The sequence below is a fragment of the Pongo pygmaeus genome, chromosome 2 (assembly GCF_028885625.2).
Source record: "Pongo pygmaeus isolate AG05252 chromosome 2, NHGRI_mPonPyg2-v2.0_pri, whole genome shotgun sequence".
In the NCBI taxonomy this organism is placed as follows: Eukaryota; Metazoa; Chordata; class Mammalia; order Primates; family Hominidae; genus Pongo; species Pongo pygmaeus.
This window is the reverse complement of record NC_085930.1, coordinates 190,190,605-190,205,146: the sequence shown is the minus strand read 5'-3', so window position 1 is coordinate 190,205,146 and position 14,542 is coordinate 190,190,605. Positions and strand designations below refer to the sequence as shown.

The 14,542-nt window shown below is 37.4% G+C and overlaps 1 protein-coding gene across 2 annotated transcripts; it reads left to right on the top strand.

Moving 5' to 3' along the window:
* The first annotated feature begins 2,504 nt into the window (after positions 1–2,504).
* DNAJC19 (DnaJ heat shock protein family (Hsp40) member C19) lies at positions 2,505–8,706 on the top strand. Of its 2 annotated transcripts, none has more exons than XM_054481214.2 (6): positions 2,505–2,731; positions 4,086–4,137; positions 4,219–4,292; positions 5,305–5,384; positions 6,400–6,470; positions 7,696–8,706. In XM_054481214.2, the coding sequence occupies exons 1-6, from the start codon at positions 2,729–2,731 to the stop codon at positions 7,764–7,766; spliced, it is 351 nt and encodes a 116-aa protein (XP_054337189.1). In that variant the 5' UTR covers positions 2,505–2,728; the 3' UTR covers positions 7,767–8,706. The 2 variants fall into 2 exon arrangements, 1 of the variants encoding a protein (XP_054337189.1); XR_010125792.1 differs by having other exon boundaries at positions 2,537–2,731; positions 6,400–6,669; positions 6,779–7,860.
* Positions 8,707–14,542: the final 5,836 nt, after the last annotated feature.

Genomic DNA, 14,542 nt, shown 5'->3' with positions numbered 1-14,542 from the left:
TTCTGCTCCTCTGGAGCACAGAGCAGGAAAAAAAGGTAGAGAGAGGATCTGGGGAAAAGCAAAATACATCCAGCAATATAGCAAAGCAATATAGCAATATAGTGAAGTAAATGTTAGTTTCACAGGGTGAAATGAAACAATCTATGTAAAGCATTTAGTACAATGTCTGGCACATGGCTTTTAGTTGGTGGGGGAACCCCTTATTTGCCTGACATTATAGATCCAAATGTGGATTTTTGCAGTGATAATTTCCAAACTTTAGGTGATGACCAATTAGTGGGCTGTGAGTTTAGTAGGTTTTCTAGCACTTATTTTTTTAAGAAACAGAAAAGACCAGCATGCATTTCATGAAGTAAGGATAAGTATTATCTCATAAATAAATTTCTACTATGTATATCTGTGCGTGCAAGTATGTATTTGCTCCTTGGGTGACAGTGTAAAATATATTTCTTACTAAGGATGACAGTCAAAAAATGTTTGAAAGCCACAGTGCAAGAACACTCTTAGCTACCGCTCTCAACTCTCACTTATTTCTTCCCAAGGAGAAGTGACTTACCTGATTTAAAAATTTGGGATGAGAAACTAAGAAGATGTGCTTGAGTCCTTTCTCATTCTTTTGTCCCTATCCCCTCTTTTGTCTTTTATTACTTTCTATAGTAAACTAAATAATGTGTTCCAAAGATTTCAGGTCCTAATCCTTGGAACCTGTGAATGTTACCTTATATGGCAAAGTCTTGGAAACTATGATTAAGTTAAGGATCTTGAGAAGGGGAGATTATCCTGGATTATCTGGGGAGCTGGTAAATGCAATTACATATCTCCTTTAAGAGGAAACCAGAAGGAGATTTTACAAACAGAAGAGAAGGACAATGTGAAGATGGAGAAGTTGGAGCAGAGTGAGATTTCAAGATGCTGGCTTACAAGACTGCAGTGATTCAGTCACAAGTCAAGGAATGCCGGCAGTCACCAGAAGCTAGAAGAAATGAGGAATGATTATCCATTCATCAGTCAATGGACATTTAAAAAGATTACTTTTCAAGGCTGTTTCTAGGATCTTGCAATTTGCACTCTGACTTCCCTCATAATAATAGCCCCACACTGAGTGATAACCATATGCAGAACACAATATGTGCATAATCTCTACGTTCACAAATACTCGGCAAGGTAGTTATCATTACCTTCATTTTACAAATGAGGAAGAAACTCAATCAGAAATAACTTGTCCAAGTCACAGTATTAGTAAGTGACAGAGCCAGGTTACCTCCAGTTTGATCTGCCACCAAAAACAGAGCTATTTCCAGCTCAACAAAATGTCTTGCTGTGTTGCTACTCCCAATTTCCTGAGTCTGGGCTTCTGTAAAGTCTCAAAGCTAATTAGAGTCTATTGTAAATCTATTCCTCCAGAAAACTGCATTACACAGTTTGTACATATCAAAAATATGCATAATAAATTTTTCCAGATAGCATTCTAGCTTGTTAATGCCAATTTGGTCCCAAGGTCTTATGCCTCACTTGATTATTTATTTTGTAATTGTTGGGTAAAAACCAGATAAAAGAGAGGCAAAAGGGGAAGTTATAAACTTAATGCTAGTGTCTTAGTGCTGGATGTCACCTTAAATCATGTGTTGACAATAAATTACATCACAAAAACCTTAGAGCTAGAAGAGCTCTTGGATTATCAAATGCAAACTGTTTTTACAGATGAGGAAAACAAACCCAAAAATTTTGCATATTTGTTTAATAACTAACCAACTCATCAAAGCAGAATTGCATTGCAATGTAAACGGATATTTAACACTCTGTAAATTCTGAGTGGGAAGTAACTCCAAACTTATTTTGATCATGCAAACATTGCATTGTAAAATTCCATTATTGTCTCCATTATTTTTCTCTTCTCAAGCATTTATGTAGGGATGTATGAAACTGATGTCCACGTAAGGGCAAAATCCAGCCCTACTTTTTATTTCGGGTGAGGAGGAAAACTTTTAAATAGCCCTTTTCAGTTGTAGGATCTTGACATTCCATGTTCAGAATATGAACTGTCTTTAATCCCATTCTACAAAACGAAAACCCAAACATTCACAAAGTCTTGTCAAGTCACATCCTTAAATGAAGTTCTTTTACATTAAAAAATGCTACCGAGCAACCCCTGAAACACAGTGTGGTTGGTTTCATTTGTTTTTCTGGGCATCTCGTTTCCTACACTGGGTTACAACATATTTGTTTGGGTTCGTGGTGGGAATCTGTCACAGCATGTTTAACTACATTCATTACCCTTGACAATTATTAACATAAAATAAAGGCAAAACGAGGTGCTAAGATGTAGGGGGAAAAAATCGTTCTGAGTAAGGCTGCCCATGCCCTTCCCTGCAAGAATTTCCAAATACCCACCGCCCAGGAGCAAAGGACAGAAAACACAGAGAAGCCCCACCCCTACACCTAGAAATAAAGAGATCCGCCCACCCTTCAACCAACCCGAAGTCGCTTTCACCGTTCTGTCCACTGCTTGAGCGACTTTCCTTCTCCTCCGCGTCCCCTTTTACGACAGTTTTCCGGCCTAGTTTGCGGCTGCCCCTGACGTGTTGCGTAGGGCGCCTGTGCTTGGGTGGTTTGTGCTTGAGGTTGAGGGTTGCGTCGCTCTCTGGTAAAGGCGTGCAGGTGTTGGCCGCGGCCTCTGAGCTGGGATGAGCCGTGCTCCCGGTGGAAGCAAGGGAGCCCAGCCGGAGCCATGGTGAGTGCGGCCTTCCGGTCTTCTTGGCGACCTCCGGCCCAGGCCTCAACCTCAGCTCCCGGCCTCGGAGGTGTGGAGTTGAAGTTGTGCCCGTTAGTGCGACTCTGGGCGGGAGGTTTCGGTTCTTGGGGAGTCACACTCACCAGGACACAACCCTGTTGGCTCGCTCTCTTGGGTCTTCGTGTTTTTACATCGTCTTTCTGCACGGTTCTCCAGCTTCTTGTCCGCACGGGCTCTGCAGGTGTTGCTTGCCTGGAACTCCTGTAAGGTCAGAGGCTGTCATGGACTCGGAGATTAGTGGAAACGTATTTGATTATAAGTGCCCTTGCCCTAACACATCTTCACAGCACTGGCTCCACTTTGCTGTATCCTTCTCTTTGGCTTTTGCTGACAGATGTCTTCTCCATGCTTCCTGAACATATTTGGGCCTGTCTTGTTAGGAAACAACAGGGCAGTGCCAAAGGTATTAGTCTCCTAGTTTAGCCCACGTTTAGCCTCGAAAATGCGTTGTTAGAATTTTACAGGAGCCGTCTGTAAACAGTTTTTCCTTCTCTAGCGGAAACTTTATTTCCACTTTTTTTTTTTTTTTTTGAGACGGAGTCTTGCTCTGTCGCCCAGGCTGGAGTGCAGTGGCACGATTTTGGCTCACTACAAGCTCCGCCTCCCGGGTTCGCCATTCTCCTGCCTCAGCCTCCCGAGTAGCTGGGATTACAGGCGCCCGCCACCACGCCCAGCTAATTTTTTTTTTTTTTTGTATTTTTAGTAGAGACGGAGTTTCACCCTGTTAGCCAGGATGGTCTCGATCTCCCGACCTAGTGATCCACCCGCCTCGCCTCCCAAAATGCTGGAATTACAGGCGTGAGCCACCGCGCCTGGCCTATTTCCACTACTTTTGATTGAACTTTAATGTGACCTAATTTGTCCGGTGATGAAAGTTTTCAAAGGGAGGGAATCATCTTTTTCACTGTTGTAGAGAGAAATAACCTAGTTGAACTTGCCCTGTTTCCCATAGTAATGAATCCTGTAACTTTAATGCATTCAGTATAACAGATGCAGTAGTTTTAAAGATTACTGGACAGAGTATTTCCGCCTTAAAAGTTGTTTCTCCGCCAGGCATGGTGGCTTATGCCTATAATCTTAGCACTTTGGGAGGCCAAGGTGGGAGGATTGCTTGAGGCCAGGAGTTCAAGACCAGCCTAAGCAACATAGCAAGACTCCATCTCTTAAAAAAAAAAAAAAAAGTTGTTTCTCCTATTAAAATGCAGTTTGTAATGAGTTGGGGATGGAAGAATGGGCAAAATGAGAAAGGGTGGAAATTAGATAAGTAAATATTTACTCTTCTCCCCCTTACCAGGCCAGTACAGTGGTAGCAGTTGGACTGACCATTGCTGCTGCAGGATTTGCAGGTTTGTTCATGGTTTGGGGGTGGAAGTGAAGTCGGGAAGACTGGAGATTTAGTTTACTTATTCTGTTGCTTTTGGTTTTAGGCCGTTACGTTTTGCAAGCCATGAAGCATATGGAGCCTCAAGTAAAACAAGTTTTTCAAAGCCTACCAAAATCTGTAAGACTTAACACTTTTGCTAATTCTTTGCTGCTTCTATTTGAAACCTAGAGGCACACTTAAGGAAGGGTAAATTTCCAAATATCCATGAAGTTCTAAGTGATTGCTTTGGACCCATTCTCCTGCTTCCCGCAAGTAGAGTGTAGAAGTTCTGAACTTTGTAATGGTGCTACCCTGAAACATCAGATGTTATATGTGACAAAGTTGGATGGGGTTTTGACAATTCTAGTACCCCACTAGACCCAAGTTTCTTGTGAAATAATCACTTTTTCACATACCATCACCTTCAGCATCATCTGTACATATTCTTGTTTTCCTTCATCTGCTCTGCATCGCACACACAGAGGTATATGATTCTAAAGTGATCCGATCTTACCATGTGGCCCTGGCACTCCCAAACATCATACATAGGTAGCACTCTAGTTAATTAGGCTATAGGGTTTGGCTTGATGTTACAGTGATACCCTCTGTGATCATCTGTTGAATATTTATGTTGTGATTAAGTGTAACAGAATAGAGTAATTGTAGGCTTTACCAATATGATTTCTGACATGGCAAGGTCAGAGGACCTAATAGTGGTATTTTCTGTATATATTTCTTAAAGTATAAACATCTTAAAGATGTTTCAAATACCGTTGAACCTCTTGTCTCAAAAGACTTCCAGATCCTGTTCTTGAGCCACTTCTTGCAGATTTTTGTCTAGAATATGGCTAATTTGGAACGATCTTTCCTTTACTCCTGGAAGACCTGGCTTTCAGACACTGTTTTTTGTCTTATATTTCCAAGATAGTTCATATTGGCTGGAAAAAAATGAATCTGTTTAATGATCATTAAAATACTACTCATTGCTACTTATTTATAAACTTTATTTAGCTTTAGCTAAAATACCTCGGGAATTGCACTTAAAGTCCTCTGAAATGTCTTAGTTTTTCTTAGTTCTGTGAATATTTCCAGACTTCTTTTTTAAAGCAACTTTATTAACCTTTCTTTACAAATGCATTTCTTCTTTCAGGCCTTCAGTGGTGGCTATTATAGAGGTGGGTTTGAACCCAAAATGACAAAACGGGAAGCAGCATTAATACTAGGTGTAAGGTAAAATAATCTCTAATACTTTTAGCATTTTTCTACCACTGTAGAGCCATGAGGAAATATAAGAAAGACCTTCTCTCCTTTAATAGGAGAGGGTCATGGGGGATTTTGTCCTAGGAAGATTGATATTACCAATTCTAATCAGTGAAACTGTACTGTTCCTTCATGTTATTTTTAAGATATAAACAGTCCTTCAAATGAGAAGGCACACTAGCACTTAAGCACTTTTTCTTTTTTCCTAGAGTGTTTGCTAAAACACAGGCACTTTTTCATTTATTGAAAGATAGACTCCTCAGCAGATTATCACAGTGTTCAGTGTTGTTCTCTGTAACTGACATTTTTTTTGTGGTGAAATTCTGCCTTCAACCGGGCGCGGTGACTCACGTCTGTAATCCCAGCACTTTGGGAGGCCAAGGCCGGTGGATTACTTGAGGTCAGGAGTTCAAGACCAGCCTGGCAAACATGGTGAAACCCCGTCTCTACTAAAAATACAAAAATTAGCCAGGCGTAATCCCAGCTACACCTGTAATCAAGACCAGCCTGGCAAACATGGTGAAACCCTGTCTCTACTAAAAATACAAAAATTAGCCAGGTGTAATCCCAGCTACTCGGAAGGCTGAGGCAGGAGAATCGCTTGAACCCGGGAGGCCGAGGTTGCAGTGAACCAAGATCAAGCCACTGCACTTCAGCCTAGGGGACAGAGTGAGACTGTCTCAAAAAAAAAAAAAGAAAAACTCTGCCTTCTTCATTTTCAAATCCTTAAACATGCTTTTCTTATCAATAAAAGGACTGTTGTAATGAGTATTGCAAGTTCAACACATTTTTGAGAGTGCCTTTTCTAAGGAGTTTAGTTTCCCAATTTAGGATACGCATTGGGTGTGTTGAGGTTTCTAAACAGCTTTTCATACTGTTGTGTTAATTTACTACAGTTTCACAATGTCTTTAATTGGCCTTTATGTAGTTTTTTGATGTGACGCAGAAGTAGGATGAAGTAAATACCATTTCTTTTTTTAATTAGCCCTACTGCCAATAAAGGGAAAATAAGAGATGCTCATCGACGAATTATGCTTTTAAATCATCCTGACAAAGGTAAGTAGTCATTAAATTCTCGTTGATGTTGTTGGTGTGACTAATAGTTTATTAATGGGATAATTTTATCTCAAATTCCTGGCTATTAGAAGGGAAACACTTAAATCTGTGTGTAAGTCCTGTCTCCTAGGCTGGAGCCATATATTTTTGGTGTCTTAAAAGAAACTGAGTGAAAACTTTACTTACAGAATGAGCAGATGTAAGTGCTACTATTACTATGTTTTGTGGGTTTTTCTGGCCTACATTTATTATAATTAAAACGTTAAATTTTGTAAAACTAAAATGTAATTTTTCCTTATCCATTTTAGATACCTTGAAACGGAGATTACCTAGATAGAAACTTATGGGATTTATTTATTCGTTTCTGATACACTTCTATGCAGCTTTGGCTGGCTGTGTTGAAGGAAAGCAAGAATTTCTTTGAATACCAAAAAATAGACCATAGAATTCATGTTCTAGTGTTTGTATCCTTTTACTTAACAGGAGAGGGCTTTCATTAATAAAAAGGGTTTTGACATTTTAAACAGGGTTATAATTGTTTGATATCTACTTCACAGTATCTTTTATGAAATTTAGCTTGTATTATATGGAGGGCTTCTGATTCAGTAGGTCGGCAGTGGAGCCCCATAAATACGCATTTATACTCAATTTCCTGTTATTTCTTGCTGGTCTTAGGACCATACTTTGAGAATCACTCCTCCAGCAGATTCATAGGAAAGCAGCTGTAGATGACATTGTGAAGGGACAGTAGATAATAGGAAAAGAAAAACTGGACAGAAAAAGGATGTAAAGCAAACTGGGATCTTTCCAGTAAACAGCTCAGAAGCCTCTGAGAATATCACAGTATTAAAATAACATGGTATAATTGATGTTCATTTATGACCTGTAATCATGAATAGGCTAACACCAGTTCAAAGGCATATATATATATGTATCTAATATATATGATAGAAATCCTATTTCTATCAGTTTAAGCTTTCTAAAAAGGTGTTATTTTTGTAGGAATCTCTCCCACGTAAATTACTTCATTTCTCATTGGTCACATATATTACCATATATCTGGTCATCCAGTTGCAGTGTCAGGGTTATTTTTTAAAAAATAAAACACTGTTTCTGCTAAATCTCCCTCAGATAAGCATTGGAGTCATTGAAACAAGAGTAGCTTTTTACCAAGCAGAAATTGAGAATCCATATTGTAACTGTTCTTTTTTCTTTCTTCCTATAGGAGGATCTCCTTATATAGCAGCCAAAATCAATGAAGCTAAAGATTTACTAGAAGGTCAAGCTAAAAAATGAAGTAAATGTGTGATGAATTTTAAGTTCATATTAGTTTATGTATATGAGTACTAAGTTTTTATAATAAAATGCCTCAGAGCTACAATTTTAAAAAGTGATTTAGCACAAGCTAAATCTCAAAGCCTTGGTATAATTTTCTTGTTTAAATTTGGGGATTTTAAATCAGATTATAGTTTAGAATATTTGCATATTAATTATGGGCAAGCACACACCATCTGAATAGAAATATTGTTCATTACTTATTTAGCAGATAATTTGGGACCTATGTCTACTTTTCAAGGCAAAGTGAAGATGACAGTCCTTGCTTTCAGGGGGCCCCCACTTTAATGGGAGACTGATAAACTGGTAATTAGACTATGTGATAAATAGTATGATGGAAATTAGCTTAAGCTGTTTTAAGTCGGGACTCTTATTCGGTGGAAAGGCTGTTCCAGGTACAGGCAACTGGCCTAGCAACTTGGATACTTGGAACCTTGTATGAAAAGTGAATTTAACCACAACTTAGACCTAAGAAATTGACCTAGGGGTGTGTGTGTGTGTATTCTATGTACATATAAACAATTTTTATTTCATGCATTAAAAATAGTATGATAAAGATTTCAGAGTACAGGTCTGGTACAATCACAGTTCATTGCAGCCTCAACCTCCTGGGTTTAAGCAGTCCTCCCGTCTCAGCCTCCCAAAATACTGGGATTACAGGCATGAGTATTTACATTGTATTCAGCTAGCCCCTTAAAGGTACTGACCATTTATAAATTATTCCTTCAGTTGCCTATTTCTTGACATAATCAAACTTCTGCAATTGTTGTGATTAAGCTTGTGATTAAGCTTAAACCCTGTTAGCAAAACTGAAAACTGAAATGTTCTCAATATCAACATATTTAATTTGGACTCTTTAGAATTTATACACTAATAAATTTAAATGACGTTTAAAGGCAAATTACTTACTGTTCATCTAACATAAAATATATAAGGATCTTAACCAGAGGACCTGTATAAAACATCTGGTATAAACTAGCATGTATTTCCCAACAGGAGTATTTCTTATGTGTAGCTCTAAGATGATAAGTTATACTACCTACCATCTAAACTTCCTTAAATCATCATAAGGTTCTTAATTATTGGAGGATACAAGGACTTTTGAGGTTAAAAAAATAGTGGAGGTAATATTTATCTGCCTTATAAAGATACATCTGCTCTTTGTGTTTTCTATCCTATACCCTTGTTTAAAATCTGATGGAGTCTGTTATGATTTAGTGTATGATGAAACACTAGCTTCTAAGGCTTTTATGCAGGATAAATTATTTCCAGGGACAAGGAGACATGAAGGTACAGCTGGTTCTTGTTTGTGGTAATTCTGTTCCTTAAGGTGGCTATGAACACTGAATTCGCAAATAAGGAACAAGTTCCTAAGAGAAATACAGATTCTGTGACTCTTTGGTCACACTATTGTCTGCCAGTCAGTATATAACTTGGTCGACCTGTTTCTGCTTGAAAACATTCTTTAGTATTTCATTAACTTTGAATTAACAGCCAACAGCACTATAACTCATGCTTGGCACATCACGGCCTTCTTTGCATTTAAGAACACTAGGTAGCACGCTTCACTACTGCTCTTAGGGAACCATCTTAAAACAGCAAAATCACCAACAAAAAGCACAAACATGAAACTTGGCACTAAATAGACCACAAAAAGGATACTTATGGTGTGAGAGCTTAAACAAGGTAGAGCATTGCCTTGTGCATATAAAGTGGTTTAAATTTTTTGTCACTCTGCAAATACTCACAAATGACCAGAAAAGGATATTGATTTCGGAGTTACAAATAAATTTTAGTGAGTAGGCAAATTCACAAATAAGGAATTCTACTAATAATGAGGATCAACTGTATTTTGGTTTACTAACCTTTTATTTCAGTCCATTGGACAAATCAAAAAATGTTTCTCTCAACAAGAGCTTTATGAAGAAATAAATAGTTGAGACTTAAAAGCAAATTTTTCAAAGACATATAGTGATAATATGCCGACAGGCAATGAAGCATTAACTCTAAAAAGGGAAATTTAACTTAATAGGTATAAATACTTTTGAGTGTTCAGTGCAAACAACATACCCGTTTTAAGACAGGTGTTAAGACGATGGAAACCACTTAAAAATAAAATAATACCAAGGAGCACAGCAGAGCACATTTTTTTCTTGCATAGTAATCAGTTTTATTTTCTCCAAGCTTACCTTAAGTAGAAGAATCCGTGTTTCATTGAAGGCTATTAGGCAAACTGAACATTTAAATGTCATCCATCCGAGGGCTCTAGATGATGGTAGGTGATTGATACAAATACGATCCATAAAAAAACTTTTATCTTTTACTGGTATTTTCTTACAAAATACTTGATCTGTAACATTTGAGTACTTACAGTGTACTAGCACTGTACACTTACAGTGTACTAGCACTGTGCTAAGTATTCCCATCTCAGTAGACTAGTTATTATTCCTCACATTTTACACGTGAGGAAATGAAGTTTATTTAGTAAGGTTAAGCAGCCAAGGCAACATGCTGAGAATGGCTGATCTTTCTCAGATCCTGAGTTCCATTCTCTTAACTTTTTGTACTATGGCCTTCACAGTTCTGATAACCTAAGCATGTTTTCCTTGATGGTACTGAGATGTGAGTCTAGTACTTATCTCTACAGATCTAGCTTAGGGCCTTTGTCTTTACTCATTGGTGCTTCCAGATATATTTTAAAGAAGGCGGCATGATTAAACACACTTAGGGAATGAGAGGTAGGTTGCAAGTTAAACTTCTGCAGAAGCCCGGTAAATCTGAGCCTTGAGGCTTCAGCTTTCTCTGTAACAGGGAAAGATACATGACCAACTTGAAATTGTGAGGATTCCTCCACATTTTATGGCTTGGGAAACAGAAGTCCAGAGCAAATGGTCTTTTTTCTAAGGTCCCACGGCTAGTGAAACTAAAATTAGGTCCTGGGTGTCTTCTCCAATTCGCTGTTCATATTAGTCCTCATTAGAAGTTTGTGGGGAATTCCTATCTATAGCCTTCATATTAGACCTCAATATCAGAGATTTTTGTGAGTCACTTAGCCTCTTCCCTTGCCTTTACTGGCCATCTGGGTTGACATTATTAGAAATGAGTCCTAAGGTGCTATATAAAAACTGCTTTGTTGGTAAGAAGTGAGCTATAATGGGTTGTCCTGGAAGTTAAACTCTTTCTCCACCTTTAGTTTTAAGCAAGTTCTCTTACCATCAAGTATTTTCCAAATGATGAGAGTACTTATGGAAACATTTAAATGGAAAACCAATGAGAACTCAGAAAAATTAGGGAACTAGCTTCTTAATATATTGCCACACTGAAAGCTGTATAAATTCAGTATACTGAATATATATGCCCTCCCATAAAGAAAACCTAGTATCAGAAATGTTTAAAAATAAAATTTCACGCAGGCATAATGCTTCATTTAAAGGGTTAGTGGGGTTTTAGGTTAGAATGCAGAGTTCTGTTTCAATCATGAGAAATTGTATAAGGCATCTTTCTGTTGACAGCGACCTAAAAAAAAAGGTGGTTTTGCAGTTCAGAAGCTTGTAGTAGGTTCACATTCAGCGCACATGAGCCTCCAAACATGTTAAATCTGATGAAAATTTAGAATATGAATCAACAATGTCAGAGAACAGACTAAGCTTAAAAAAAAAAACCCTGTAAATTTTTATGTAAACAAAGTAAAAAAAAATTACAATGTAGAATGCTCTCCTAGGTTTTTGGTTATGTAAAGTATCCTGGAATGAGTAACCTTGAGTACCAGTTAACTTGAATGACCTAAGCTCTGGTTTTAGTTTTTGGACTGCTGTACAGTGTGCTGTTTATCAGCTTAGAGCCAACTACTGCCTTAGCAACAAGATATATATAGGAAGAGCTTCTATCCTGTGTCACCTATTATTCCTGACCCAATAATAGAACAGTCCAGTGATATGGGATAATCTGTATGGTTAACATTTACTAACACCTTACAGCAGTTTCAGTTAATGAAATTTCAAATATGTGTTTACATTTTTCTTTACAACCTGAAGACAGCCAAGTTAGCTGAAAAAGGAAGACTAGAGGTTGAAATGTAAGCAACCAATCAACAAGTATAAATTGTTTATCTAGAAAAACTATTAGAAAATATTTTTAATGAAAATGGTCTCTAAAACTAGAAAATTAGTATGTACATTTTACAGTTAATCCAATTAAGAGGGTACAAAGGGGTAAAAAAAAACTTTCCCAAAAAAAAAAAAAAAAAAACCCAATCACTGAAATACAAAGAAATTCAAGAAGCTAGTAAGTAGCATACTTAATAGTGGGCTGTAAGACTTGTGAAAAATTACTTTGTCCTTGTTTGGAATATCTTATAGATTGCATTCAGCATAGTTGAAAATGTCTGGGATGGATACATATGTAAAACAAACGCCACTTAAATTCGGCATACTCCTTATGAGAATACTTGGGCATTTGGTTAGGTGTTGCCCAGGGTCTGACACGTGACTAGACTCAAATTACTATTGGAAGGGCCTTAAAGATACCAACTAGTCCAGCCCTCTCTGGCTGGATAAAATTGAAACCATAGAGAAAAAGTTAATAGAGCTAAAATAGTGGCTTCTAATTCTGTACCATTACCTAAAGCATCTTTTTGAATTATCAAAGGAAGAAATAAGCAAATGGACTGTGGGAAATCATCTTACAAAACTAGAGTATAGTTTTTCCAGGGGAATTTTTGTGTACCTTACCTCAGTACTGGAAATAATAGTACAGAAGATACACATGAATCTGAATGATATACTGATAAACTTTTTAAAAATTTGTAATTAGATTGAAGCATAAGAAATTGTTAATAGTTGATCATTTTTGAGCCTTACAAAAGTGGTAATTTCCTACTGTTCAATGTAATGGACTTAAATCAGTTTTAAGTTAACACCACGTGCTAACAGTCTGACTTTAGCAGATTGCAGTTACTGCTTTATTGCAAAAGCTCCTGAAATAAAACCCAAATACTATCAGAGATTAACATGGGTTATGAGCAACTACAGTCCATTCAAGTACACGTTCTAATAAAGAACTAAAATTTAAAAAAAAAATAAGGGGCTAGCAAATTCACTATAGCAGACAGATATTCTTATGAAAAAGCGTAAGTGATCCAAATCGTGTAGCAAAGACAGGAAGACTGAGACAATAACAAACATCCTTTTCTTTGAGATTTTTTGCCAAAACAGTAGAGTCACAGTTCAAATCCAAGTTCCTTGAAACCTTACAGAAGAAAATCCAGGTGTAATTTTCCTTTACTGCCATTCTTAACCACCAATCATCTGTCCCTGGACACAGCCTGTTTTCGATTTTTATCTGTCCTTAGGCAACAGCCTATGAGAACACTAGTTGGTTTGAGCCTCAAAAGCGTAAATCTGTTTGCAGAGGATACAAATGGTGCTGTTTCCCAATCCAAGATTTAGTTAACATACCAACTTTTATAAGACCCTCCTTAGGTTACAAAATGCTAGACACAGCTAACAGCAGCTACAAAAATACGTGACTTAGCACAACGGCAGTGGAACCCAGCATCATCTCAGGTAAGTTTCTATGAACTCACCAGTTTGATGTGCTGCTTCTAATTCCACATTAAAATACAAGATTATTTCAAAATAAAGATTTGTGTATTCCTATTACACTTTTGCCAATTATGTCTGAAGTGTTGAGACACCATTTTGCCTAAGTTGTAGCCCCCTTTATGGTTTAACAAAGGTGATGCCTAAAGCAAGAATCCTAGGCCTCCCAAAGCTTCAGGAAAAGCAGGTCATTTTTGCCACCATATAATCTCAGCTGTTACTTCATGATTCCATTCAGGTGTCATACATGAATTCACATATATATGCTGAAACATTGTTGGAACTGCACAAGATCTTCCAGAATACTTTTCCTTCTCTTTAAAGAGGGTCTCACTGGCCCAGAACTGAGTTCAAATGATGCTCCCACCTCAGGCTCCTGAGTAACTAGAACCAAAGACATAAGCTACCGCGCCAGGCTCCAGAATACATCTTTTGCTTAAGTGTCTGTTTAGTGTATACTGGCAAGTTCTTCCCATAGCAACATCTCATCTAACTAGGATAGCAGCCAAAAAGACGGACCCCTCTTAAATACATTTAGAAGGCTACCTGAATTAATGGCTACCCTTTGGGGAGTGGGCTCTCTTTAAAAAAAAAAAAAAATGCATATTTATCACAATTCTGCACTACCTGTATTTTTTAAAGGACAAGACATTGGGTTTAGTCATTTGTAATGAACTTAGTGTGGTTATTGCTAGAATGAAGAACTGGTTCAGCTATACTCACTCTTTAAGATTTTGTTTCTTCCATTCCCATTGAAACAATCTTTATGGAAAAGGGATGTTTAGTGTATCTGACTATTCTATGTGGGAGAAAATGAGAAGTCATTTTTTTTCTTTACCATATTTACCAATTTGGCATTAATTAAAATTCTTCTAATACCTTATAATTTTTAACCCAATTACGTAAGAGAACTGAGACAATTTAACCTGTTTCTAGCTTTGATCGATTTAAAAAAACACATTTGTGGGTAATTTTTTTAAATATCAGGACATGAAATTACTTGATACCTTTTATATATAAAGGACAGGAGTTGCACTATTCACACCTTACTTTAAAATTCTGTTACCAAGAACCAATCAGAAGGCCTCAGGAAAAAGCACTTAATACCAGCACATTTTAACCTTAATCAGAATAATT